Source organism: Carlito syrichta, unplaced genomic scaffold, assembly GCF_000164805.1.
Source record: "Carlito syrichta isolate Samal-C Ts95f unplaced genomic scaffold, Tarsius_syrichta-2.0.1 Scaffold313789, whole genome shotgun sequence".
NCBI classification, from domain to species: domain Eukaryota; kingdom Metazoa; phylum Chordata; class Mammalia; order Primates; family Tarsiidae; genus Carlito; species Carlito syrichta.
In genome coordinates this window covers 98,143-126,137 of record NW_007257885.1, presented here as the reverse complement: position 1 = coordinate 126,137, position 27,995 = coordinate 98,143, and the positions used below count along the sequence as shown (strand labels likewise).

General features: G+C 47.0%; 2 protein-coding genes across 3 annotated transcripts in view; one reads left to right on the top strand and one right to left on the bottom strand.

The window, feature by feature from the left end:
• TNN (tenascin N) overlaps positions 1-10,137 on the top strand; it is a 64,885-nt gene extending 54,748 nt beyond the window's left edge. For both annotated transcript variants that reach the window (XM_008070586.1, XM_008070588.1), the window contains 2 exons: positions 7,696-7,859; positions 9,911-10,137. In XM_008070586.1, the coding sequence (XP_008068777.1) occupies positions 7,696-7,859; positions 9,911-10,048 (302 nt within the window). In that variant the 3' untranslated portion in view covers positions 10,049-10,137. The remainder of the gene's footprint in view (positions 1-7,695; positions 7,860-9,910) is intronic.
• Positions 10,138-23,093: 12,956 nt separating this feature from the next.
• KIAA0040 (KIAA0040 ortholog) lies at positions 23,094-23,429 on the bottom strand. Its single transcript, XM_008070585.1, has one exon. It carries the CDS (start codon positions 23,427-23,429, stop codon positions 23,142-23,144), a length of 288 nt encoding a protein of 95 aa, XP_008068776.1. The 3' UTR covers positions 23,094-23,141.
• Between the last annotated feature and the right edge of the window lie 4,566 nt (positions 23,430-27,995).

Genomic DNA, 27,995 nt, shown 5'->3' with positions numbered 1-27,995 from the left:
TGGAGGCTTTGTTGAAGATGAGTTGTTTGAGAAATTGAGGTTTTGCTTCTGGCATCTGTATCCTGTGCCATTGGTCTATATGCCTGTACTTGTACCAACCAGGCTGTTTTGATTTTTGTAGCCTTATACTAAAGTTTAAAATCTGGGCGTGTGATACCTCCAGCTTTGTTTCTTTTGCTGAGGATTGTTTTGGCTATTTGTGGTCATTTTTGTTTCCATATGAATTTCTGTATTGTCATTTCCAGTTCTGAGAAGAATGATAATGGTAATTTAATGGGTGTTGCATTGGTGCCTGTCAGTGTTTCATTTGGCTTTGGCAGTATGGTTGTCATTTTTGCACAGTAGTGTGTGTTTGTGTATGTGTGTGTGTGATTATTTCAGCATTTTCTGGTGTGTTGCTATAAAGACAGAGAAAGCAAAGTGCTAATTCAAACAATAAGACTTGTAGGTCTCAGCCAGGCTCAGTGGCTCAGCCTGTAATCCCAGGACTTTGAGAGGGAGGTGAGTGGATTGCCTGGGCCCACAGGTTTGAGACCAGTCCAGGCAACTTGATGAGACCTTGTCTCTACAATAAATAATAAAAAATTAACCAGGCATTCTTCTGCATGTGGTCAGCCAGTTTTCTCAGCACCATTTGCTGAATAGATTCTCTTCTCCTCATTGGTTGTTGTTGGAGGCTTTGTTGAAGATGAGTTGATTGAGAAATTGAGGTTTTGCTTCTGGAATCTTTATCCTGTGCCATTGGTCTATATGGCACAGGATAGCCAGTGCACGTCTGTAGTTCCAGCTACTTGGAAGGCAGAGGTGGAAGGATCGTCAGAGCCCAACAAGTCGATGCTGGGGTGGCCATGAGTGTGCCACTGCACTCCAACCTGGGTGACGGAGTGCAACACCAACTCAAAAAAAAAAGACGTGTAGGTCTCATCAATTGAATATATCTGCAACAATGCAGAAGCGAGCAATTCAACAGAAAGCTGAGTGTCTTGAGCCTCAGTAAGCTGCTTGTTGGATTTAAGCCCGTGATGGTGTTCAGTTATGAAGAAAAAGAACAAAATTAGGCAACATGACTGAAATACTGGAATTAAATCAGTTGGTATTTTATTTAAGAGGGGAAGTCAGTTATTGTTTTAAAACTAATATTTTTAAACCTGTATTTATGGTTTTAAAGCCCTAGCAAGTCTGTTGAGTTTTTTCCCGTTTTTGACTCTGGTATAACTATGTGGAAATGTGTTGCCAGCCAAATTGACTGACTGTATCTGACATGACCTCTCTCCTTAGACTCACATGTACATAGGTGAATAAAAATAATAAGGATGCTTTTGCAGAGAGTCAGCAAGAGAAAGACAGAGCTGCAGGAGTGTGGGAAGGCGAGTGCCCTGAGGATGAAGCCATTGAAGGGCCTCCTGCAGGTGGGCTGGGGTTGGGTCTGAAAGGGCAGCGCTTAGACAGGAGGAAGGGAAGAACTCTCCAGGCGGGAGGAGTCCTCGGGTGAACTGGGACTCAGCAGGGACAAGGAAATTGGAGTGCACTCTTGAAGCTTATGGGGCGTCTCAAAATTATCCACTCAGGGACCCTGACAGCAGAAGACTGACCTCTGAGTCTCTGAGGTCTTGTCTGAAGTGCCAGCTGCTAGTACAAAATTTCTTTGAGGTCTTATAAACTCATTTTTAAAAATCACATGAATTTTACACTAGCTCTTGTTTCTCAGTGCCCAGCATGGAGCCTAGCACAGGGTAAGCAAGTTTAAAAAATGAACTTGCCGCCTGAGGGCAGTGGCTCACACCTGTAATCCTAGTACTTTTGGAACCTGCGGTGGGAAGGTGTTTGAGTCCAGGGGGTTGAGGCTGCAGTGTGCTATGATCGTGCCACTGCACTCCAGCCTGGACAGCAGAGCCAGACACTATCTCAAAAAAAAAGTGAAATTGCTTGCAGGACTTTTTAATTTATGTATTCTTATGGATGCTTGATATCTTAAATAATAGTCTTTGAGACACAAACATATTCCGTAGGGGGTCGAAGGGGTGAGTTTTGTGACATGGTGACATGGGAGGAGACAAAGAGGGAGAGGTAGGCTGTGAGAAGATTGGGCTACAGACATAGAAAAACTGCTCAAGGATTCTGAGTAAGAGTTGGGTGGGAAAAGTGTGCAAAGACTTGTTTCAGGGAAAAACTGGTCCTTGAGAAAAAAGGCATTGCAGCTGAAAGAGCCCACCCTGCTGTAGGTACTGTTGCTTCTTTCCTCAGTGGCCCTGGTCTCCACGGGCTGGAAACAGACTGTGCTGTATCACTCACAGTATAATATGGGGGGGGGGCAAAAAATGGAATTATTGTTTGGGGGTGCTCCTTGTAGTGCAGGCTTCCCTGCTAGGTAAGTGTTCTAGGAACCCATCGGTATCAGTGTGCCAGCTAGTGTTATTGTGAGAGACTGCATTCGGCTTCAGTGAATTTTTTTGAGATTCTTTCAACGTGTTTGCCCATTTAATGATGGGTAATTTATGAGTGCTCCTGCCCACATCACGCTGAGTGTTCAGCAGTTTTTGGCTAAAAATGGCATGACCCCCCCCCGCACCCCAACCCCACCTTCCCTCTTTACTTGATCTCACCCTGAGTGACCTTTTTTTCTCCCCTTGGATGAAAAAAGTCCTCAAAGGGCAAAATTTTGCCAATGTGGAAGAGGTGAAACAAAAAAAGGCAGAAGCATTAAAAGGCATCAAAATCGACGAGTTCAAAAACTGTTTTGAGCGGTGGAAAAGAGTCTTGATAGGTGTATGGCATCAAACAGAGAGTACTTTGAAGGTGACTGAAGTTTAAACATGTAAGAATAAATACATAATTTTTAAATCAATAAATTCAGGTTTTTGGGGTCCCTTCTTGTACAGTCATGTGTCACTTAACAATGGAGATTCATTCTGAGAAATGCATTCTCAAGCGATGTCGTGGTTATGTGAATGTCATAGAGTGTCCTTTTGCAAGCCTAGGTGGTCTAGCCTACTACACCCCCGGGCTGTGGGGTACAGGGGTATAGCCTATTGCTCCTACATACCTGCACCAGTTACTCTACTGAATACTGTAGGCAATTGTGACACTGAGGTATTTGTGCATCTAAACATCTCTAAATGTAGACAAGCGACAGAAAACCACAGTAAAAAAGATAAAAAAAGGACACATGTATGGGGCATTTACCATGAGTGGAGCTTGCAGAACTGGATATTGCTCTGGGTGAGTCAGTGAGTGAGTGCTGAGTGAATGTGAAGGCCTAGGCCATTACTGTGCACAGCTGTGACTTTACAAACACTGGACACTTAAGCGACAATAAATTGATAAAAATATTTTTCTTCATTAATAAATTAACTTTAGTGTACTACAACTTTTTTACTTTATAAACTTGTATTTCTTTTTCCAATTTTAGGTTCAGGGGTACACGTCCATGCTTGTTACATGGACATATTGTGTAGTGGTGGGGATTGGGTCTCAGGTGGCCCATTCCCCAGATAGTAAACATTACTCAAAGGTAATTTTTGAACCCTGACCCCGCCACATCCCCCTTTCTGGTGTCCCCAGTGTCTTTATTTCCATCTTTGTGACCATTTAGATCCCACATATATAAACTTTAAATTTTTAAAAAACCTTTTTGCTCTTTTGTAATAACGCTTAGCTTAAAGCATGCATTGTATAGCTGTACAAAAATATTTTATTTCTTTGTATCCATCTTTTGTCAACTTTTAAAAATAGAAACAATCTCTTTTTAACTTTTCAAACTTTTTTGTAAAAACTTAGACACAAACACACACACTAACGTGGGCCTACACAGAGTCAGAATCACCACTATCATCGTCACCCAGCTCCATGTCTTACCCCACTAGGAGGTCTTGGAGGCAGTATCATGCATGGAGCTGTCATCTCCTGTGATAACAATGACTCCTTCTGGAACACCTCAGGAAGGACCTGGCTGAGGCTGTTTTACAGTAACTTTAAAAAAAATAGGCATACATTCTAAAATAACGATGGAAAGTATAGTGGTATGCACACAAGCCAGCAACAGAGTTGTTTGTCATCATTACAAAGCATTCTGCACTGTACATAATTGCATGTGCTAGGCTTTTATACAGCTGGCAGTGTAGTGGGCTTGTTTACACATACATAACCACAGACCTGTGAGTAATGCATTGTGCTACCATATCACGGTGGCTACGACATCACTAGGTGGTGGGATCTTCAAACTCCATTACAATCTTATGGGACCGCTGTCTATGTGCAGTGACTGAAACATTACACAGCACTTGACTGTATAAAACATGAAAATCAGGCACAGAAAAAGGCAGTTAAAATACAACTGGGAAACACATGTGGACATTCACATGGTGACAAGGACATTAATGAATGAGGGGGGCTTTATAGACGCTGTTCTGTGGGACTAAGCACACTACCTACCTCCTCGCACCCTGTCTCTAAATCGGATCTGGCCACATTCCTGACAGTGTATTCTGGGACCTCCCACCTGTTGGTATCACAGGGCCTGCATATTCCAGTGTCCCTTAGGTCCTGGGTCTAAGGGTCTTTGTCCACATGGAGCCTCTCTGCTCATCCCTTGGGTCCCAGTACCCTGTTCTCTGTTCTTGACCACAGCCATGGGTTAGCAGCAGCCTTCCTTTCTCAGGTTACAGAGGGTCATTCGTCACAGCCTCCATTTGTGGGACACTCCCGGGACAAGATACCACATGGGGTAGTTGGGTGCTTTCCTTTGGTTCCTGTGCCCCACATCTCTCCCTGAAACTCAGTGTCCTCACTGGCTTCCTGGTTGGCACCTCACTCAGGCCATCCTCCCAGGCTATACTTTCCCTTTCCTCAACCATTAAAATGTGCCTTTTCTGAAGCCTGTTTTAGAATAATCCAGTAAATGAACTGACACTAATGAGAGCATGAGTGAAAGGCAGTCAACATTCTCGTGACTTAATGTAATTCTCCTCTTAGTTATTCTATTTGCATTTTAGCTGTGGTTGGGGGATAATTCCTGCTCTAAGGCTGTTCAGGCCCACAGTGCCACTTTGTAGTGGAGGTATTCTTTAATAGGACACTTTCACACAGCATTTAGGCAGCCATCCAGGCTTCCCGTGTGTACTATGATTCTAGCTTTTAAAGTTGGAATTACAATGGTGGGGTTAGGGGAGGCTTAGCTTTCTTTATATGCGGATTGGTCTACAAGGAGGGTTTTACAGTTTAGGAAGCTTCTGGCTACTCATGTCCTGAATGATGAGGCCCTACTTAGAGGACTCAGTGTTCAAATGGAAAGTGAACATTTGGATACCTCTGTGCATGTGCCAGCTCTCCCCAGCTTCTAACTTAATTGTAATTCTGATTAGAACTGATGTACGTGCAGCCTGGCTGAAATATGCAACTTAAGATTTGTTCCCGCGGATGTGGTGGGTGACTCACGCCTATAATTCCAGCACTTTGGGAGGCCAGGAGTTTCAAGACCAGCCTGGGAAACATAGTAAGGCCTTGTCTCTCAAAAAAAAAAAAAAAAAGCGGGGTATAATGACATACACCTATAGTACTAGCTACTCGGGAGACTGAGGTAGAAGGATCACCTGAGCCGAGCAGGTCGAGGCTGCAGTAAGCCATTATCATGCCCCTGCATTCCAGCCTGGGCAGCAGAGTGAAACCCCAACAACAACAACAAAGCCTCTGCACAGAGTCTTAGAAAACAGCTCTGGGAACTTTCTGTGCAAATTAGGTAAGCTGTGCTCATTTAAAGCATGTTACTCAGGGAAATGGCACATGTTAGTTCAAGCTGTAGTTAACTTTTTGTAAGAGTCTGAAGGGAGGAGGAAATGCATGTGAGTAACTGACAATGTCCCTTTCCTAGACTGGAGATAACGAGGGGGCAGAGCCGTCCTTCTGTGTGTGTGTGTGTGTGGGAGCTTCCTCTTCCTGCTTCTGCTGGGTCAGGCATGAAGGGTCTGCTGCGAGGACTGTAGACTTGGGGGGCTTGTTAGGCCGCCCACCCTGACTAAGTTTTGGAGAACGAGGACTGCCTCAGTTTTGTATTCCCAGATCTAGGCATGTGCCGCTCCATAGCAGATGCTCAGCAAATGTTCCCTGATTAATAGATTGGTGATGTGCAGGCCAGCGATCCTCACCCTCCAGCCTGCATCATCATCACCCAAAAGGCTTGTGGGAGTGCAGGTTTCCGGGGCCCACCCTATAATTCCTAGATTTGGGGTGGGGCCCAAGAATCTGCATGTCTAACAAGTTTCCTGATGATGTGGGTGCTGCTGGCCTGGGACTCCACTGGAAGAACCATTGTTAGCAGAATGGAAGCCCCTGTGGACATAAGGAAACCACAGTGGATTAGTGTCTCAGAAAAAGCCCTGAGTTGGGAGCCTGGGGACCAAGGTTTGAATCCCACCTCTGCCATTTGTGGCCTGTTGGGCCCATAACAAGTCCCCAGAGTCTAACTTTGTGTCTGTCATCTCGTGGGACAGAGAGCTGCCTGCCTGCCGTTACATGAAGATGATGTAACACAGAGATGACATGTACATGTGAGTGCCATTACCGCAGGAACAGAGCTTGACTAAGCTGGTGATTGACGGGGCTTTCGTTGCCCTTTATGGGCTGAGAATGAAAGGAAGCTCATAGAAGGATGGCACATATAGTAGGGACAGAGGAGAAACACAAGTAAAGTAACTAAAGCAGATTACCAGGTTGGATGTGAGAAGCATGAACTTGTCCATGTGTCCCCAGAAAGGCTACAGAATTCAGGTGTGTGTATGTGCATGTCAGAAGGGTGGGTGGAAGACTAGCCGGGAGACTCTCAGGAGTGGGGTGGAGCATTGATTGGGACTTTGAAAGGACGATTAGGATCTGGACCAATGAAGGCAGAGAGAAACCCAGGGAAGGTGGACCGTCCACAGTGAAGGGTGTGGTGGAGACGGCGGGATGGCAGGATCTCTGGAGGGTACAGTCATGGCACAGGTCTGTGAATGAGGAAGAAGAGTTCGCCTCTCTGTGGTGGGAATAAGAAGGTTATACCTGAGATGATGAAAATGGATGTCTAAGTCTCCAAGGGGCCGACAGGCAAGAAGGCTTTTGTTGGCTTATAATCCCAGTGCTTTGGGAGGCCAAGGTGAGAGGATCACTTGAGGCCGGGTGTTTGAGATCAGCCTGGGCAACATGGAAAGACCTTGTCTTTACAAAATTTTTTTTAAAAAGAAGGTGGCTTTTGTATTAATACAGGGCCAGGGAGGTGAGAAGAGGTCTGGGATGATTGGGAACAGAAAGGTGGGCACAGGTACATGATCCGTGGCACAAAGGACTTGATGAGAAGGAAGAAGGGATTGGCAGTCCTGAACCAGGTTTTAGATCTGGGTGATGGAAGAAGGCTGAGCCTTTGCAGAGGCAGGGAGGACGGAGAGTGGTTTTCTTGTATGAAGGGCAGTCAGGGACTTTGGGGAGAGTCGACATGTTGAGTTTTGGATATTTGACCTGACTGTGGGGCATCCAAGTAGAAATGCCATGAAGACTGTGTAGAAAGAGGTCATACCAGCCATTTTGAGAGCATGATGCCTACCTGCGACACACAGCTGACTGGATCCTTGGCATTTTTATGCCTAGATGTTCCTGGCGGGTCCCCTCTTGATCATCTCCCCAGTGGCTGAACCTGGGCTCTCACCTCCTGTCTCTTCTCTCCTACAGGGGATGCTCTCACTTACCACAGTGGATGGAAGTTCACGACTTTTGACAGAGACAACGACATTGCACTCAGCAACTGTGCCCTGACGCACCACGGTGGCTGGTGGTATAAGAACTGCCACTTGGCCAACCCCAATGGCCGATATGGGGAGACCAAGCACAGCGAGGTAGGTGACGGGTGACATATTTTCTGTCCTGGCTCTGCCCATATTCAGCTCCCACAGGGACACCCTCCAGGCATTGCCTGGCAGCCTCTCTCCTTCCAAAGCTTCCAGTTGAGGCAGTAGAGTTTCTCCAGGTTTCATAGCCTTGAGGTCGGGGCCTTTCCTACCTGTGGACCATGGCCCCGCCCTCTCCGTATCCCTACCATGCTGTTCACTTACTTTCAGGAAGCTTGGCCTGCCTGCTGCTGTGTGATAACCCCTGATGTGTGTCACACACCATTTCATTTTACTAGTTCACACAGGACACTGTCAACTCAGGCTGCCATAGTGAAATACCACCGACCAGGTGACTTCAACAACAGACATTTATTTTTCACAGTTCTGTTGACTGGAAAGTCCAAAATCAGGGTGCCAGCAAGTTTGGTTGTTGGTGGAGACTCTTGCTGGCCTGTGGACAGAGGCGTCTGACTGTCTCCTCATGTGGTAGAGGGAGGAGTTCCGGCCTCTTCCTCCTTATACAAGAGCACTCATCCCAACATGGGACTCTGCTGGCATGACCTCATCTAAACCCAACCACTTCCCAAAGGCCCCACTTCCAAATGCCATCACTTTGGGGGTGAGGCTTCATCACATGAATTCTGAAGAGACAGACATTTGGTTTATAACAGCCACTTGTAATTTTTACTAGTTGTTCTTCTAGTTAAAACAGAACTATTTCTCTCAAGTCCTTCGATCACCAGGAAAACAAAGTCTGTTGTGCCTTAGGTCAGACCTACCCTGGGATCCCCTTCACCCAAAGCTCCCAAAGCCTGCCCGGGACATTGTGCTAAACCAGTCTCTCCATGTCAGGGGTATCACCCAGGGCCGGGACCAGGAGGCCCCTCTGCCCTCCCTTGCTCTGAAGCCTTCCCACCTGTGATTTCTTGAACCCCTACAACCCCTGTATCATCTTGACTCTTTCATGCTGCAGGGTACTTCCTGCCTGCTTCCTCACAGCATCTCAAAAATTGCATTCTTGTTTCTGCTCCTTATCAATCCTCTCCCCTCCACAGACCCTCCCAGTCCCCATCCCGGGTTTCTAATTTCTCATCTTACTGCCTGATCCTAATCCTTTAGGAAGCCACCACTCCCCAGAACTCACCTCCCTCCAGTGTTACTGTAAATATTAGCACATCTAAGGCCCAGTTCCATTTCGATTGCTTTGGCCCTGACCAAGCAGCAGGGACTCCCAATCTTTATGTGATTTTTCAAAAGGAAGAAGAAATTTACCCCCAGGGAAGCCAAGGAGGGAGGCCCATGAATCACGGTGGTAGCATGTGGGCCAGCACAGAATCCTGTGACAGGAGATCACATATTTGAACTGAGCAGCCAGCATGCCCTAAACCATCCCCAGATTTGCTAATAACAGACATTCATCTGGCTAATGTGCTTTTCACAGTCTGCAAGGCATTTAGCTTCTTGTTTATTATTTACCTCACAAATTAAAATACATAAAATCGGTCACTTGGCTCCTCATTGGCCAGGTTGCAAGATTATTAAGTGAATTAGATATTATTGTGCTCACCAGTCAAAAGACATAAAATGAAATTTCATTTCCAGAGGAGTGTTTGTTACCCCAGAGCTAATATCTAAACAGTCTAAATTGAAAATGATTTTACACAACGGGCCAATTAATATGTTTATTTTTTCCTTTAATTTTTTGGAAAATAAAAGTGAGGCCAAGGAAATTTGCCCATTGCTGGCCAGGTTGACTCCTGCCATCTTTGCTCCTGTTCCAGCCTCACCCACCCCTGGGCCTCACACCTGGTCCTCCCACAGTAGAGGTTGTAGGCTTTCCACCCTCAGCCCTGCTAACCTTAGCCAGCCAGCAGAGGGCACATGTTTCCAATCCCGCCCTCACCCCTTTGTATAACTCCGTCATCATAGGTCTCTCTCTCTCTCCCCTAAGCAGAAAGGGAGTGATTTCACAGGTAAAGAAGGATTCCTTTATACTATAACCCACCATGTCCTTTACCCAAGTACCTCTTGCTGTTGTGACTTTTTTTTTAATGTAGGGAGTGAACTGGGAGCCATGGAAAGGACATGAATTCTCCATTCCTTATGTGGAGTTGAAAATCCGCCCTCATGGCTATAGCAGTGAGCAGGTCCTGGGCAGAAAGAAGCGGACACTGGGAGGCATGAGAGCGCTCTGATGGCCCATGGGAGCTATCGTTGCAGGAGACGTGAGCAACCGGGTGCGCTGTGGGAGCCAGGGGGTGGGGTGGTTTATGGGGACTGGTAGGTGGAGGTTCAGGAAGGCTCACAGCCTCCATTTCTGAGACCATGAGATAACCACAGAACTGTCACACCTTCAGGCTTCAGGTCACAGGTTCCTTTCCTGTCACTTGCATTTCTGCCCATCTACATGAGGGGGCTGCAGTCATCAGAATAGGGGTGGCACCGTGTGTGGGGGAGAGACAATGTCAGAGCTGCAAAATCCTTCAACCCATCTAACCCATCTGCGGTAACCAATAGACCACTTCCCCAACTGAAAATCTCTAGAAATTGTTATAGATTAAGTTCTGCTATAATGCAAATGTTTTCTCTGAAAACAAGCACCTAAAAGGGGTTCTGATTCCCCAGGGTGAGGGCCAAGGCAACCTGATGCTTATAACCTCCTTTCCCCACTGGGTTTTAAGGAAAAATGTGTACCTCTCCCCCTTTTAATTGCTAGTGTTATGAGGAAGAAGAAAAGGAATGAGAAGGGATCCCGGTGGACTTCCCTTCCGCTGAGTCCCTCTTGCTGCCCAGCATTCTAGAAACCAAAGTACCCACTTCCTGCTACCTTGATGTGCCCTCTTCCCAGCCATCTGCACAATCACGTTCATGGATCAGCATGTGTTGTGAATAAATTCTCACTCATTTCAACCTCACACGATTCGACTCTTTCGAAGATTGGTGCCTCCCAAAGACTCTCCCAGGACCCCCTGTCATGCCCACCAGGCCTCAGTCCCCCTGTCTTCTGGTTTCCCACACTGCTGGAACCCTGGCTTCCTGAGGCGGCTCGGACCATGAGGCTTACTGTTTGATTGGACACGTGGCAAGGTCAAGTCCCTTTTGCTTATTTCTTATCATTCTAAAAGTTTTTTTTTTGTAGCGAAGTCAGTGACCATTAAAGTAACTTAAGCACCTATTCAAGAAAAAAATGTAATAAACCACTTAATTAAGAAATAGTTTGCCTTGTGTTATTTCTCCCACATAAGCACACTTGAATTCTAAATTAAGCCTAAGTGCAAGTGTAGGTGCCATTCAGGTGTGATGATGGGTTCCACTTGGCTGTGGTTTCTTGTTTGCATAGTGGGAAATTATGACATTGGGAAAGTAGAAGCGAGCATGTGGGAAGGCAGGCGAAAGCCCTGAGTCCCATGCTGGCCCTCCAGGATGGAGTGTCATTTATCGCTTAGTTTCTCTAGGTTTCAACTTCTAGAAACAGTTTTTATCAACCTTGTAAGTCTTCAGTGTTCCCCTCTCTCACCCTCCCTGGCAGACACACTGAGTAAGACCACAGTGACGGCTGGCTCTGGTGCTGAGTGACTGGAGTGCAGTCGTTGCAGGGTGGATACTGGTCTTTCAACAAGGGGCTTGCCTGCCATTTGCTGATCCAATGAGAATGTATCAGGTGTCCATCTGCGTCTGAGGCAGTGTGCAGGCACAGGAAAGCAGAGGAGAGCTCTGGGGGTGCGCAAACAGACATAGCCTTTATAGTGATGGAGCTTGTGTGCTGTCACCCATCCGTCTGTCCATCCATCTATCCATTAACACAGTAAGTCCTGTCTAGGTGCCGGGTTCTAATGTGAGCACTGGTGTTATGCAAATGCTCCTGCCCTGGTGCTTATAGTCTAGTGGTGGAGACCGACAACAAACAGCACACAAATCGATCTTTTCAAGAAGTAGTAATTGCCATGGGAGAAAAAAATAGGGTTGAGAGAAGAAGGTGGTGGAGGTGGTGGGTTGTGAGGGGCTCTCTCAGGAGAATGTCTCCATAGGCCTGCCAGACTTCTGGTCTTGATCCAGCCTCATCAGGGCCTGAGCCTGAGCTAATTTCCTCATCTGTCTGAAAGGTTCATCTGTACAACTTCCTAGTTCCAAGTCCTCTCCTGGGATTCCTTTTGAAAAAATGTTTATAAATTCTTTATATATTTTTTAGAGATGGAGTCTACCTCTGTGCAGTGGTGGGATCATAGCTCACTGTGACCTTTAGCTCCTGGGCTCAAGTGATCCTTCTGCCTCAGTCTCTCAAGCAGCTGGGACTACAGGTGCACACCACCATACCTGGCTAATTAAAAAAAAATTGTAGAGATGGAGGTCTTGCTATGTTGTCCTTGGCCACAAGATCCTCCTGCCTCAGTCTTCTGAGTAACTGGGATTACAGGTGCCTGCCACTGCACCTGGCTCAAATTTCCTTCTGCTGTGTTCTGTGACCTGTTTGCATGTAGGGTACTCACCTTTGTGATTCTGATGCCTTGGACTCATCCGAGTGGTTCAGGTTTTTTAGAAATGAATCTCCTTTGCAAAGTGAATCAAATCCCAGGACTGACTTGAGCCAGGGTTGGTGGGTGGTGAGTTGAGTTTCTCAACTTGTAATACGCTCATTAAATGTGCTTGCTAACACCCAGATTGCTGGGTGCCCTCTCAATTTCTGGTTCAGTGGGCCTGGGCAGGAGGATGCTGCTGAACTGGTGACCATTCACTTTTTTTAAAATTTGGATTTGAAGGGTACATGTGAGGATTCACTACATTGTGCGAAGGTGAGGTTTGGTCTTCTAGCAAGCTTCTCTCCCTCGGTAGCGGACATTATACCCAGCATGTGGTTGTATGTCCCTTATCTCCTCTCCCTCCCTCCCTCCTTTAGCAGTGCCCAGTGTCAGTTGTTCCTGCTTTTGTGCTCACATGCCCAACGTTTAAGGCCCACTTATGAGTGAGAACATGTGGTATTCAGTTCTTTATTTTTGTTATAGTTTACTTAGTAAAATGGTCTTTGCATTCCTACTGCTGCAAAGGACATGATTTTTTTCTTTATGGCTGTGTAGTATTCTGTTGTGTATATGTACCATATTTTCTTTATCCAGTCCACTTCCGATGGGTATCTGGATTGTTCCATGTTTTTGCCATTGTGGATAGTACTGCAGTGAACATGCGTGTGCAAGCGTCTTTTTGGTAGAGTGATTTATGATCCTCCAGGTATATTCCCAGAAGAGAGATTGCTGGGTCATACAGTAGCTCAATTTTTAGTTCTTTGAGTAAACACCACACTGCTTTCTACAAAGGTTGAACTAGCTTACATTCCCACCAACAGTGTAGAAGTGTTCCCTTTTCTCTGCAGACTCACCAGCACCTGTTGTTTTTTGACTTTTTGATGACTGCCATCCTGAGCAGTGTGAAGTGCTATCTCATTGTAGTTTTGATTTGTGTTTCTCTGATGTTGAACAAAGCTGAGCATTTCTTAATATGTCTGTTGGCTGCTTGAATGTCTTCCGTTGAAAAGTGTCTGTTCATGTCCTTTGCCCATTTTCTGATGGAATTGTTTTTTTTTTTTTCCTATCAATTTGTTTGAGTTCCTTACAGATCCTGGATCTTAGACCTTTGTTAGACCCATAGCTTGCAACTATGTTTTTCTTGTTCTGTGGATGGTCTCTTTACTCTCTTGCTAGTTTCTCTTGCTATGCAAGAAAAAAAAAAACTTTTTTGCTGGTGCCCACCCTTTGAGCAGCTCTGTCATGGGGGCTGCCAATGGTTTTCTTGCTCCAAAGAAGCCCATGACGGCTGCAGATTACAAAGCACATGCCCCGTGTTCACTAAGCCAGGGTTTCTACCACTGGGAGAAGATCTTTGGAAGTTGGAGTGGCTTCTTGCCTTCTTTGCCTGTAGGACCTTGGGTGCACACAGGGACAGGGCAGAGAAGACCACTGCTGACCCATCCAAGGTTCTGTTGAGGGCAGGGAAGGAAGTGGGGACAGCTCATTTTTCAAAGGGCCTTTGTCTGACTGAGGAAAACACTCCAGCCCTAAACTTCCGTGCCCAACTTTCCTTTAACATGCCCAGAGCTAGCAGCTTCTGCTCTGGTAACTGACTTTGGGCCCACAGAAGGGGTTTCTGCTTTTCAGAAAGGTTCATACACTTTTCTCAGAGCTAGATTATGAGTCATTAAGGTTTTGAAGCTTCCAGGGACAATATCTGCCCTTTAGAACAAACTAAAGCAAACAAAAGCACACATAGAAGGGACAGGCTGTGAGCCAGGTACCGGGCAGCAGTGGAGACAGGCGTCTCACCAGCGTTTGGACAGGTTTCCAGAGCATTGTCTATTCTGTGCGGGACACTAGCAAGGCAGGGATGAGCGGGTGCAAACGCTGTCCTCTAGCAGCTCTCGAGTAGTGGGGGAGGTGGCCAGGAAAGCAAAGTGTGACAGTGGGAGGGTGAGTCACCAGGGTATGGACTGAAATCTGTGTTTGGGTGAGGTGACTGATCCTGGTGGGGTTACCAGAGGGAGGGAGAGAGCTTCATGGGGAGGTGATGTCGGCTTCAGGTCTGGAAGGAGAAGTCGTCAGGGGAGAAGCAAGGGACCTGAGGGGAGGCAGGGCACCTCCAGTGAAGGCGACTTGGTGGCAAAGAGAAAGCGTGGAGTGTGGTGTGTTTGGGGGGAATGTGGTTTCTCAGTCTGGCAAGGAGAGCTTGATGGGAGCCCCCCTACAGAGGTGACTGGGTCTTTCTTTGCCATGCCAGTACTGTGACTCTCAGCTTTTACCACCTGTCGAGGTGAGCAGAAGTTCCCCTTCCCTCCACAGATTGCCTCAGTGGATCTCAGGCAAGGTCTGTGCATCTGCATTTTCTAAAGCATCCCAAGGGATCCCGACAGGCCACCAGGGTGGAGTGTCATGGCTGGAATGAAAGCATTTGGACAATGTGGGACACTTGGAGGTGTTCAAACCTGGGAGTGACAGGGTCAGGCTAGTATTTTGGAAGTATCAGTCTGGTGACAGGATAGAGGACAAGGTGTGATGGGAAGTTCTGGAGAAAGGATGGAGAGTCACACGCAAGGAGTGGTATAATAGTCCAGGCAAGAAGTTATGGCATTGGCCTGTGGCAGAGATGGTGGGGAAGGGGAGGGGACCCAGGTTAGAGAGACACCAGAAGGAAAGACCAGAGGATAACGTATGATGCAGCACAAGGCTGTCACCTCACCACAGAGCCGGGAGCTGCTTATTCCTGACAGGGGCTTCCTCTGGGAATAGGGTCCCAACATTTATGATTGTCAAACGAGATCAAAAACTCTGTCTTTAAACTGTGGATTCTTAGGGATTGAAGGATTATTAAACCTAGAAAATGCTGAAGGAGTCAGAGGAAACAATAAAGGATGATTCAAGAAGTTGTGATCCAGGAAGGGAAAGGGCCAAGTGTGGTGTGTGAAGAGGTGTGGAGGGGAAATGCAAATTAGGGACAGTGTGGCAGAAGGAAAACAAGCAAGAGGCACTTGGCGAAATTTAGTCAGTTGCTCAAAAAGGTCCTCCACTAAAACAGACTTCTGAGCCATTACCTTAAGCCTTTCTCCAGGATGATGGAAAACATCAGGAGGGGAATTCAGGTCAATAACAAGCTGATCAATAGGGCAGGGCCCCGGCCCAGGCAAGAGGCTCACTACACTCAGACTGGCCAGCAGATGGTAGTGTTGTCCTATTGGCTGCCTGTTACTTCAGCGCTGCTTTCTTCCATAAAGGGAAATTCTAGAGTGGGGATGGGTCCCCGCTTTTCTTCCTTGCTGGGTAGCGTTGTTGGGAGAGTCAGCATCTGGACAATGGGGGACACTTGGAGGTGTTTAAACTTGGAAGTAACAGTGTCAGGCTAGTATTTTTGAAATATCAGTCTGGTGTCAGGATAGAGGAAATGGGGGCAAGTGTGAAGGGAAGTTCTGGAGAAAGTGAGGTCCAGTCTGCCCTTGGTGGTCGCTCAGGTAGTGCTGTTGCTGTACTGATGTACAAAAATAACTAGAAACGACCTTGAAGAGCTCGCCTAGTGAGACCTGGACTTGATCCCCAGACCTGGGGTTTGGGCTGATGGTGAGGAGAGGGGATGGAGGTTTGCCAGTTTGATTCAAGGTGAAAGGGGCACCCTGAGAGGGGGTTCAGACAAGGCCCGCTTTGCGAATAAACTCACTTCTCCCATTCCTTCTGCTAGGTGGCTGTTTCTGTGGGAAATGCTTTGAGTTCCAACTCCAATCTTACGTGCAGAAGTTAGGTTCCCGGGTTAGCCCACAAATCCTGGTTATTCTACCATGTCGATGAATTGCAGTCCATGTGTAGTGACACAAACAGAAAGCAATTATATTGCAGTACTGAAATTTAAATAAACGAAGGAAACAAAATGGAGTGGAAACTTCTTTATTCTGATGCATGGAGAAAATTTGGTTTAACTAGGGAAGAAGAAGGAGGCAGATGAGACTTGCTGTGAAACATCTGAAGAAGACCTGTGGGCAGAGCCCTGACTGTGTTCAACAAGCCTCTGTCTCAGTAAGTTCAACCATCTTATAGGAGTCCAGATCAACAGATCAGCCTGAACCAGGATGTCCTGGGATGCAGAAAGAATGCTGGGGTGGGAGTCTGGAGGCTTTGGTTTCCATTCCAGATTTGGGTAAGTTGGCTTACCTTCTCTGGCCTCCTATTCTTCATGTATCAAGAGGGGATGGACATAATGAAAGCCCTCTTTATGTGTTATAAGGCACGCTGGATCGGTAAGAGGCTATGCTCTTTAGTCTTCATAATTTCATTCAAATTTTTTTCCTTTTTCTTTGATAGTGGTGTGTCTCTAGCCAGCTCTAAAGCCTATTTGCTATGACTAGCCATGGACAGGATTATTGTGGGTCACAAATGAAAGAGAGAGAAAGGGAGGGTTGAGAGAGAAAGGTAAGTGAAGGTCAAGGAGAATTGTGCACACTCCAGGCAGGGTGTCCTTGGAGATGGCATTGAACCGTAGGCGGTGGGAGACAGGCATGGAGTGTCTGCTGGCCCTCCATGGCAATATTTCCCAGATGGTGTTTCCTGGAACCTTGCTCTTCCATGTGTACTAAAACAGAAAGAGACTTTATGGTCAAACACGCTTGAGAAAACTCTGTTAAGTGAAGTTAAACCAATTTCTTTCTTATAATAACCCGTTAGAATCTTTGATGTAATCCATGCTTTGTGCCTCTCCAGGGGCTGAAGTGGGGAGTGATAGTTGGCAGTGTTTTGCAGACTTATTTGGCCATGCAGTTCTTTTGTTGTTCTGAGTATCTAATTAATACTTCTCCATGTGAGGTTCAGGGGCCCCTGCGTTTTCCCAGAGAAGCCAACCGGACAGGTTGTCTGGCATCACCCTAGGCTTCATAACCAGCCAGAAGGGCAAGGAGGCACTGGGAAACTGCACTTTTAAGAAACAACTTAGTGATTGTTTTTCCCTAGTCAACTTGTTTATTTAACATGTAGTATGTGCCAGGCTCCATGCCAGCTGTTGGAAGATATAGTAGTGACAACGACAGTTCTAATTATAGCCTCATAAAAGCTAATTCTAATGGGGATGAGGAGAGGGATGGAGTGCTGGGAATACAAGAACACACACTTGCAATGTGGTCTGACCTCACTGTGGGGGGAGACTTGTGTGGGAGGGAGGCTTTGCTGCAGGCAGTGAAACGAAATAGGGAGCACTTCAAAAAGATGTTCGTCACACCAACTAGGACGCAGGGTTATGGAAATCCCACATATGTTAAACGAGTGTGGCATTCTGGACCCTGACAGATATATGGTTATCACATAAAACCCAGCACCTCTTTTTAGTTTGAGAACAAGGGAACTGCCTGGCTGGATGGTCTAAGTGAAACACTGTAAGGTGAAAAAGGTATTGACATCAACGCTTTGCTGATCTGGCCACCAGCGGACAATGTCCTGCTAAGGTGGCTTGGTTGGGGGCAGAGAAGGAGAGGTGGCCAGTCCAGTGTGTAATTAAACAGCCTCACCTATCACATACTGCTGATCGGGGGAACCTTAATTCATGGAATATGGGTAATCCTGTAGATAGGGCAGTGTGTGGTGAAATTAGGGAATGCAAGTCATTTTCCATCCCTGTCTCATTGAACCTGTCTGCATCATTTGACTCATGGACTGTTGCTTCTTGAAGGTCCTTCTCCTTTGACTCCTGGGACACAATCCTTTCACAACTTTTCTTCTGCCCTTTGTAATAAAAACTAACATTTCCCGGGCACTTAATCTAAGCTAGGTTCTGTGCCAAATGCTTTACACGCATTATCTCATCTAATCCTCTCTGCTAGGTAGGTGTGATCATGATCTCTGTGTTATGGGTAAGTCTTCACAGAGGGATTAAGTCATGGGCCTCAACTATGTGACTAGTCAGCGTTGAAGTCAGCATAAGGGTCAGGACAATCCGAGTCTTGAGTCCTAATCCACTGCACACACAGCCTCCAAGATCCCTGCTGATTTCTGAAAGGTCTCATCAAAAATCTTCCCTGCACTGTCATTCCTCCAGGATGCACTTTATGTTGAAGACTATGCAAATGGCGTCCCCTCCGATCCCGGTTTATTCCTGTGCAGTCTCCAGTCAGTTCCCTGGTGATTCCCAGCCTGTTCTGACACCAGCCTTGGCGCTTCCCTCTAAGGAAGTAATGACCTCACTGTACTGTAATGGTCTATTTGTTTGTGTGTTCCCCCCAGCCAGACTCTGAGCCCTTCCAGGACAACTTAGTTTTGCTGGCACCTAGTGTGCTCCACAATAGTAAACTGACAGAATTGTTAATGAACTACAGAGCCTCATGAGGAGGCTAGGTGATTATGTGCATGGCCATCCTGGGTAAGTATATTGAGGGCGTTGCCCACACAGGACTTTGAAAACATCCCTTCAAACCTACAACAGACAGAAAGCTAGTTGAAGGGAGTCTTTTCTCAGTCTTGTGATTCTGTGACTTTAAATTTGAGAAAAATCCTAAGGTCAAAGGGCTAGGGGCCAGTACAGAGAGCTCTGGTGAGTTGAGAATGCTGAAGCCACAATGGCATTGGAACCAGGAATTCCACAATTCCTGGCTCCATTGGCCACAATTCCTGGTCCCACCCCAAGGTCAGGACCCCACTGGGGTGGCAGCATATGTGGCATTTAGCACTGGCAGGCCCCCAGGTGTGTGGCGGTTGCTTCTTCTTCCCAGATGGTTTCTGGGCACGGTCCCTCCTCTACACTGGAAAGTTTTAGAATGTCCTGGATGGATGATCAGGAGCTGGATGAAGGATCTCTGCTCTCTGGTTGCCATGGGTGTGTGAGGGGGACGGGAGCTCAGAAACTGACTCAGTTGGAACTGTAGTCAGCCTGCCCCAGGAGAGAGAAGGCAAAGGGTGCACCTGGGCCCCAGGCCATCCTGGAGACACAGCCAGCACAGCATTTTGCCCACGTGTTTGACCATCCTTCCACATGCTTATAGACCTATGCTGTCCAGGATGATGGCCACTAGCTTTGTGTGGCCAATGGATGCTTCAAATATGGTGGGCCTTATTTGAGTTTGTGGGCCTCTAACTTAATTTTAATGAATTTAAATAGCCACATGTGGACAGTGTCGCTTGAGAATGCTTTCACAATTCCTGGTTCCATTGGACAGTTTTGCTCTAGATGGTTTTAACTTTAACTGTACGATTGGCATCATCAAGCGAGGAGCCAGGAGCATCTCAGTCATTTCATTTCATGATTGATATGCAAAGCTATGGCCCATGCGAAGATGAGGTATACATGTGTACATATATGCACATGTGCACACATGCATCTTCACACCTAGTGGTGACTGCAGAGGCTGGACTTAACCCAGAGGTCCATTTTGACTTAGGTTGTGCTACTTCCCTCCGTTTCCTCTAAGTAGATGTTGACTGACTTCACAGAAGGAAAAGTTTTCTGAGTACTGCCAAAGAACATCAGTCTATTTTTCCTCTGCTGGCACCTCTGGAGTAATCTAGTTTCCAAAGACATCTGTTTTGCAAGCATGGGTGAGACAGTCACATTCTTGGTCCTTTGACCTGGCGGGAGGAGGGCAGTGAGCAGTGTGGTGAGGGGGTGGTGATGGGAGGGCGGGGCCTTCCGTGGAGGAAGTACCACATACCTCACCTCTGAGCAGTGTCTGAGAGAGGTAACACCTAAGTGGAGGAGGTAACTGTGTGACTCCAGCCAGGAAGGAGGCCAGGCACTACTTGCAATTTTCCAAGTACTTTATTTAAATAAATTTTTCTTCTGTGTGTGTTTGAATTTTATAGGAAAAATACTGACAAATACTATACAGCTTGGACCATATATCCTTGAAAAGGTGACTGCCCTTCTTCCACATATTTCCTCCTCCTTCCCCCCTGAGAAATAAGAAAAGCAAATCCACTGAGCAGTGGGGAAGAGGTCTCCCTGCTGCTGGAGTCTGGTGAAGGCTACTGGTAAGTCCAGGACTCGGGCTTCCTCCCAGAGCCAGTGCTGGTCTAGGAAGCCTCTTCCTTCTGAGCCCTCTTTTTGTCCCTGTTAACATAGCCTCAGATGGTCAAGCAGTGCTAGTTGTGAGGTCTTACCAGCTGTCAGTGGGCAGAGATGGGAGGAAGGAGTCAAGATGGAGAGGAATAGGGGGGTGGGCCTGGCAAGGTACAAGGAGAAGGAAGAGGAAGGACAAAGCACAGAGAGAACAATGACAGTAACGGGACAGCAGAGTGGACACCGTCAACTGCCTCAGGCCCCTTCATGCATCCACTTATTCAGCACAAATAAGTGAGGGGCCATGCTGTGCCTGGCATCATTCCAGGGACTCCAGGAAAGGTTGCCAGGAGGTAGGTGGGGAGAGCTCAGCTCCATTCAGGGTGTGGATTCTTCTGGGTCCTCCGCTATGGAAGCAACTGAGAAGTGAGTTTCTGGGTGTATTGTGCCCAGGGCCAGAACAAGTCCACTCAATTAGGAGACAGCAGGGACACAGTGCCTGAAGACAGAGGCCTTGTCATGGCAATGACAACTGACGGCTGTCTTAATTCAAAGGCGCAACCGGTCACCATGGAAACCATGTCACCCGTGTGGTCCCTGATCCCCATGATCCGCTCTCCTAGATCACATCTGACACACTGTCTTGGCTGTCAGCCATCCATTCTAGAGGGACTGAGAGGTAGGGACAGGAAGGGCAGCTCATCCTGGCAAGCAGCAGGAGACGAAGGAAGACGTGTTCATTTGGTATAGGGAGATGGTCAGGCATCCTGTGACATGAAGGGAAGAGCCACAGGCTCCATGACCAGCTCTCCATGTGACAAGTGAACAGAGAATCAGGGGGGAGGGGGCTTGAGTGCCCAGGCAGTTTATGGCCATGCAGTGTGAGAGGGTAACTGTGACTGGCTCTACAACATATGCAGATCTGAGTAACCCTGTTAGAAAGCCCTGGTGCAAGAGCCACCACTAGACCCCCCAACAGGCCTGAACACCTGGAGGGCAGATGAGTACCAGGTGACCCGAGTGAGCAAACAGAATACCTCTTTGCATGAACACAATCTTATACACTTTAGGTTTTTCTACTATACACATCATAGTTTAGCTGCATTGTTATTAGCAATATTGCCACTGTGTAGAACAGCTTCCTTGGGAAAGAGATTCTCCAGCAGACTTGCAAACAACCTTTTAGGGCACAACCTGCCCCCACTGTTGGGAATCGTTCATCTTTGTAAAATGATCACAATATTCCAAACCCCAACCTGTTCATCCTACAAGGGGATTAAGTCTGCCTCCCGACCTCAGCCCAGTGGGGAGAAGCTCTCAACTCACTGCGGACCTAGTTTATGTGTACTCATATACCCCAGGCACACATGCCACCCCAGCCCTGGGTTCCGTGTGTATGCTCCTGCAAAACCTCATAACCTCGTTTCATCCACTGCAGCAGTGAGTGGGCTTACTTAGAAGAGAAGGTCACTTGGGGAGAATTGACGAGGTATCATGAGTTGACACTTAACATCATCACACAAACAACAGCAACCACAGCCAGTTATGAGTACCTACTGTGTGCAAGGCACTTGCCTGAGCTTCAAGATAAATAGTATTATAATAAACATCTTCATAGCATCATCCTACTTTCATTTAAGCTCTATGACTTCTGCCCCCTACCTGCAACATACCATGTGCCCATCACAGCCTTATGAAGTTATTTTCATGTGCCTTCTGTGAGATGGTGCCGTGACTGTCATATTCCTTCCCTGCTGGACACTTGTGGTTATGCCAGTCATTCCTAGCTGAGGTGGAGGAACCCCTTGCCCGCTCTCTCCCATCCATAAGACACACAGCACAGCTACACAGGCACCATCACTGTAGGGAAGGTGTGTCTTCCCTAGTGTTCTAACAGTCACCACCAACAGCTCTTTGTTCTTGCTTGGAGAAGGACACCCTGCTGAGTGGTTTTGGGGGTCACATCTCAAAGAGAGGTCTTGGCCCTCATTAAACACCTATCTGCAGTAATGAAGATGGACCTTGACTTGAGTTACAAGATAAGCGCTTCCAATGAATTTGGATCCATCACACTTTAAACATTTTGGCACAGGGGAGAGGCCAGAGGCACAGGAACTTGATGTGTGTCTATATTGGGAACTTGGTGCTCTGGGGACTGTACCAGCTGGCTGGAATGTTTGATGATGAGTATTTCCAGTAAAAGTTTATGTAGAGAGAGAGAGAGAGAGAGAGAGAGAGAGAGAGAGGAAAGCACCCATCTCTGACCTGAGTGTGTGTGAGACAGACAGTGCATAGTGACCTTGCCTGGGTATATGATTGTATGTAAGTGCCTGAATCCAGCCAGGCCTTCCCACGAGACACCTTTGTAACTGTAGACCATGTGCTTCTATGCACGAGGTACACATCCAATGGCCATTGATGAACAGAATGTCCTTGTTCATGTACCTGTTGCCTGGATTTGTGTGTGTGTGGTATGAGTGTGTGCACACTTGCGAGCTATATCAGGACGCATGGACAAATGGTCTTTGTGCTTCTGCATATGGGGTATGCCAGAGACAGGTGGCAGGCATGCCTGTGTCTGTAGATACAGCATCCCCATTGGACACGGCTGCCCAGACAGTACTCCCCAGAAGTGCGTTCCGCTGGGACATTTTGTCTGAGGTTTGTTCCTGGGCTGAGTAGTTATTCTGTAGGTGCAAGGGATCACTTCAGGGGTTCTTTCTCCCTCATCTGTGTGTGGCCAGAATGCTTAGGCCCAGAGGGGAGACACTTCTGCTTCCTGCCTAACTAGACAGGCAGGGATGGCCTCTTCTCCATCTGGAGAAGCTTGGGCTGAGCAGAGATCCAGAGGTCTTCATCCTTCTTTTTTTTCTTCCTCTTGTTCCGCTCTGGCTGCTGGCCGCCCCTGCCCAGGTGGCTCCAGCAGCAGTGGCAACAGATGAAGAGGAGCGTGATGACCACCAGCAGCGGCAGCCCCAGAAGAACTGCCAGGCAGATGGTGTTGTAGATGCCCTCTTGGTGTTTGACCAAGATGGTGTCCCAGATAGAGCTGAAGAAGGAGCTGATTCTTTCCATGGTGTTTGGCTATGCTGGGGCCAGAGAAGTCTCTCAGCTCATGAGCAAGTCCTGGACTTGAGGGGATGCAGCCTTGACCACTGATAACGTACTCCTCTTCGGGTTTTGGGTTTGGGCATGCCACTGACAGGACCTGCAGAGATTAAAACAGATAATTCAAGAGACTTGCAGAGGGAATGGTCTACCATCTTAACAGCATCATAGATTTTAGGCTTAGGGAAGGGGGAGGAATCGAAGATTTCAGAGTTCACTAAAATTGTATTGAGACTCAATAAACAAGATAAACACATGCATGTGGTCGATATGCATCAACTAATCTTTGGCTGTACACACAATATATTGGACTCAGGATGTAAAAATGAATAGTGTCTCAGGTCTGGCACACAGGAGGTGCTCAGCAGTTGCTGGGTAAAGGAATCAATGTGTATGTCCAGCGTTTGGGTTAGAGGCTGGCTTCCTGGACCCTCTGTGGTGGCATTTCTCAATTTCCTTTCTGCTGAATCTTGCCTGATAGGTGTTAAACACACAACTCCCCAAAGGACAGTTCTGTATGTGACCTTCTAGTAACATAACTTTTCATTTTCAATGCTTATTAAAGCTTAAGCACAGACGAAATGCCCACATCTTGCTGTCTGTGGCAGGAGACTTTGGCCTCCCCCAGGATATGAGGGCATTCATCCCCATGATGGCTCACGCTTACCTTCCTTCCTGTCCCAGGCTCTCCTTCCTGCTCTGTGTGCCCCCCTCCTTCCATCCCACTCCTGTGCTGGAGACCTCCTCCTCTCTCGAGGCCAGGGGAGCCAGCTTCTCTGTTTTTTGCCTTCCTTTCCCTATTAACCTGGCCTCTGCTTCCCATCTCTCAGCCACACATTCCCGAGTCTCCTTCCCTGCCTGCCCCCATTCTTCTCTGAAGGAAAGGGGTCTTCTTGCAGTCTCCCGAGTGTTGGTGCTTGAAACAGGGCTGGGGTCCCTGGGTGTCTCCTCTCCTATTCTGAGCTTGGTGTTCAGCCAGGCAGTCCTCCTGGGTGCTTTTCCAGAGTCGTCCCTCTTCCTTTGTTGCCCCTCTACCTCTCCCATGGATCTTGGGGCTCAGCTCTCAAGCATAAGGTCTTGGAGGCTGCCTCAGTAGCACAAACAAGGCTGTGAGGACAGACATGACTTAAGGAAATTTAAAAGGCCTCTAGGTGCAAGACATTGCCTGGGACCCAAGCATCCAGAAGTCCTTGATTTCCAGGCTGGACACTTTAGAGATCACCTGAGCAACTCTCTCACTTAGGGATGAAGAATCTGAGGTCCAGGGCTGCGAGGTGACATGTCTGAGGCCACACAGAGCTGAGATGAGTGTCCAGACCTCTGGACATTGGGTCTAGCATTCTCCCAAGCCTCTGGGCAAGTGAAAGAACGAAAGAGGTTGACGATGTCACACTATATTTGTACTTCACTCATTTCCAATCAGCTTCATGGGCCTTTTATCTTTTAAGTGAGTGACAGGATGGTACCATGTCTATGGATGGGAGCACTGGGCAACCTGGGCCAAGAACTCAAGGTTGGCTCAGGCTCCATTCTGCCTCTCTGCACCATAGCATACATGTGTTGCCCTCCTGAGTGGTGGGTTATACATGGTACCCCAGTGATTGTCCTTGGAGGTCTAACTCCTTGGACAGCACACTCTATCAATGCTCATGTTCTCAATGACCTCAAGCCCACCCAAGCCCCAGTTGATCTCAGCTCTGGTCTAATGGCATTTGGTCTCACCCCTTCATGGCATTATTTATATGGTTTTTGCAATTATGTGAAATGCCACCTACTACTTCACCATTTGGCCCATAGAACCTGAAGTAATGCTATAAGATGACAATAATAATTGTAGTCAACTTTTATTAAGCACATGCTATATGCTAAGTGTTGTTCTGCTAGGCATTGTTCTAGGCACTTTATTCACTCATTTGGTCTTGGGGACAACCTTATAAAGGAGGTACTGTTACTTGTCAACCTAAAGAGACAGAGAGCCCCAGGCTCTCCAGGGGTGGGGGGCAAAGTGGGCTATGCCCAGAGTCTGGCTGTGGATTCCTAAGGGGGGAGCAGCTGACAGGCCTTGCTCTGTGGACTCCCATTCCTTTGTGTGGAACCAACCCATTTTTGGAAAGCAGCCCAGGATTTACAGACTCTTACAATACTTGGCTTTTCCTCTGATTGACTTAAACATTTATCCCAGTCCATTGTAGAGAAGACTGCCAAGAGATTTATTTCCCATTGTTAGATCTTTCCCAAATGTATGAAAATACAGAAAATAAAAACTGAGTCCAGTCCACAGGCAGGTTTATAGAAAGCACATGGCTGCCCGGAACTTACACTCAACGCACAACAAAAAAAAGTATCCTGAGAAGTTGTGTCATCTTGCCAGAGACTCTGCCTGCGTCCCTCAGAGGGCCTGGGAACATCCCATAACACGGATCTGCCCACACTGTCAAGCACCAGCTCTCTGTAGCAAAAAAGCAGCCCTTGGAATGCCTATAACCCCTCAGGGCTGTTTGTCTCAGGACACTCATCTCTCTTCGGGATTTTCCTTCTCCCTTTTCAGTGACCTTTGCTTTCACCTCGGCCTTGTACAGCCTGGCAGTTTTTGGCTTATTTAGAGAGGGTGTTTTTTGCTCTGTTGTGGGAAGACTTGAGGCGTTTTCCTTTCATTTGATCCTACACACAGCCTTCCTGATTCACCTCAGACCACAATACCAACACAGTTGTTCACAAACTATTCTGTGCCAGGGGTCATGTGTCCCTGTGAGAAGCAGAAGACCACCAGGCACTCACCGCCCCCCACACTCTCCTAGGTTCAACCAGGGAGAGAGAAGCAGGAAGTCCTTGGGGCTTCGTGAATGAGGAGCTACTTGAGGAAGACCTTGAAAGATGTGTAGAACTTTGAGAAACACAGATGAAAAAAGGGGTTCAAACATTTTAGGCAGAGAAAACTCTCAAACATGAGCGGGAGAACAAAGGGTGTTCTGGTGAGCCTGGGGCTCAGGGTGAGATTGGAGAGGATGGAAGAAGAAGCTGGAGAGACAGGTATGGTTGGGGCAGAGGGGCTGTCACAGGGCTTGGGCTTAATTGACGGGCATTTACAATAGGAGAATGTTGTGATCAGAGCTGCCCTTCAGGAAAAGACAAGGCCTGAAGAGCTCTGGAAAATGTGTTAAGAAAGCTCTCTATCCATTTGTCAGACATTTGTTGAGCACTTAATATGTTTCATGCACCGTTAGGTGCTGAGGATTCAGTAGTGAACGACGAAGATATGGTTTCTGACACCATGGAGTGTCGTCCATTCCCGGAGAATTATTATTATTGAAGGATCAAGTCATAAAGGCCAAATAGAATAAGCAAATTCCACCCTAGATTGCTTAGGTTGGCTGAAATAGAAGCATGCATTTGAATTATATGTTTATCTCATCGTCCCAGGCCCTCCCACCCCTCCCGACCTTTGTCTTAAACTCGTCCATCCCTGGCACCTAAAATAGCCTTTGAATAAATAGATTTCTTTTCAAGCTAAAGCTAAGGCAATAATTCACTTCTGGATTCTGAAAGGTACTTATTTGAATCCACTCTCCATACAACCAAGGAGACTCTTCATTAACATTTGGGAACCCAGACTGGGGAAAATTCGATTAAAAGGTATTCTTTATATATTTTTTAATCTAAGAATTCTTTTCTCAGCCCCCCTGGTTACCTGCTGAGCTCTGCTAATCTATAGTGTTTCATTAGTATTTATGAGTCTTGCATTATTAGTATTTCCCAGAAAACAATCAAGTATCTCCTTGGTGGTATGAATTAAAAGTATGGAATGTTTTGCAAAAGAAGCCACACTTTGGGTCCTGGAAATGCACTCTGGGAGACCCCAGCCTTTTGTTGGCTTTTGATGTCACTATTTGAAAAGTAATTCATCTATTCTGTAAAACCAACAATAGGTGCCAACTGACCTCATTTGTTCGATTGTGGCAGTGGGGGTGCATGCGAGGAGAGACAACAGGGGAAATGTTACTTTCAATTTCCTTGAAACCAAATGTTGTTTATCTCTATGTCCTCTTTAGTATCTGACTAGGGTGAGAGAGTTAGTCATTCATTCTTCCTGCCACAAGCTTCTATCTGCTCATGTATGGGGTAGTGATAGGAAACAGTGATCATGTTGCCAGAAAAGTCTGAGTTTGAGTCCCTGGTAAACCTACATGACCTTGGTAGGTCATTGAACTTCAGCTATAAAATGAAGCTAATAAGCTTCCCTTGTAATCATACTGTGAGGATTAAAAGGGGTTCAGTATATTTAATGCATGTTGTAAACTGTAAAATACAATACAAACATAATCTAAAAACTAGTCCAAACTGTAGACAAATTCCAGCCTGGACCTCCTGGGCTCAGGCAACCCTATAGCCTCCCAAGTACAGGCATGGGTCACTATACCTGGTTAATTTTTTATTTTATTTTTTGTAGAGATGAGGTCTTGCTATGTTGCACAGGCTTGTCTCAAACCCCCAGGCTCGAGCAATCCTCCCACCTCGGCCTCCCAACGTTCTGGA

What these genes read in the sequence shown, in the direction of transcription:
- KIAA0040 (XM_008070585.1), bottom strand. Translation starts at nt 23,429, where the DNA reads ATGGAAAGAATCAGCTCCTTCTTCAGCTCTATCTGGGACACCATCTTG.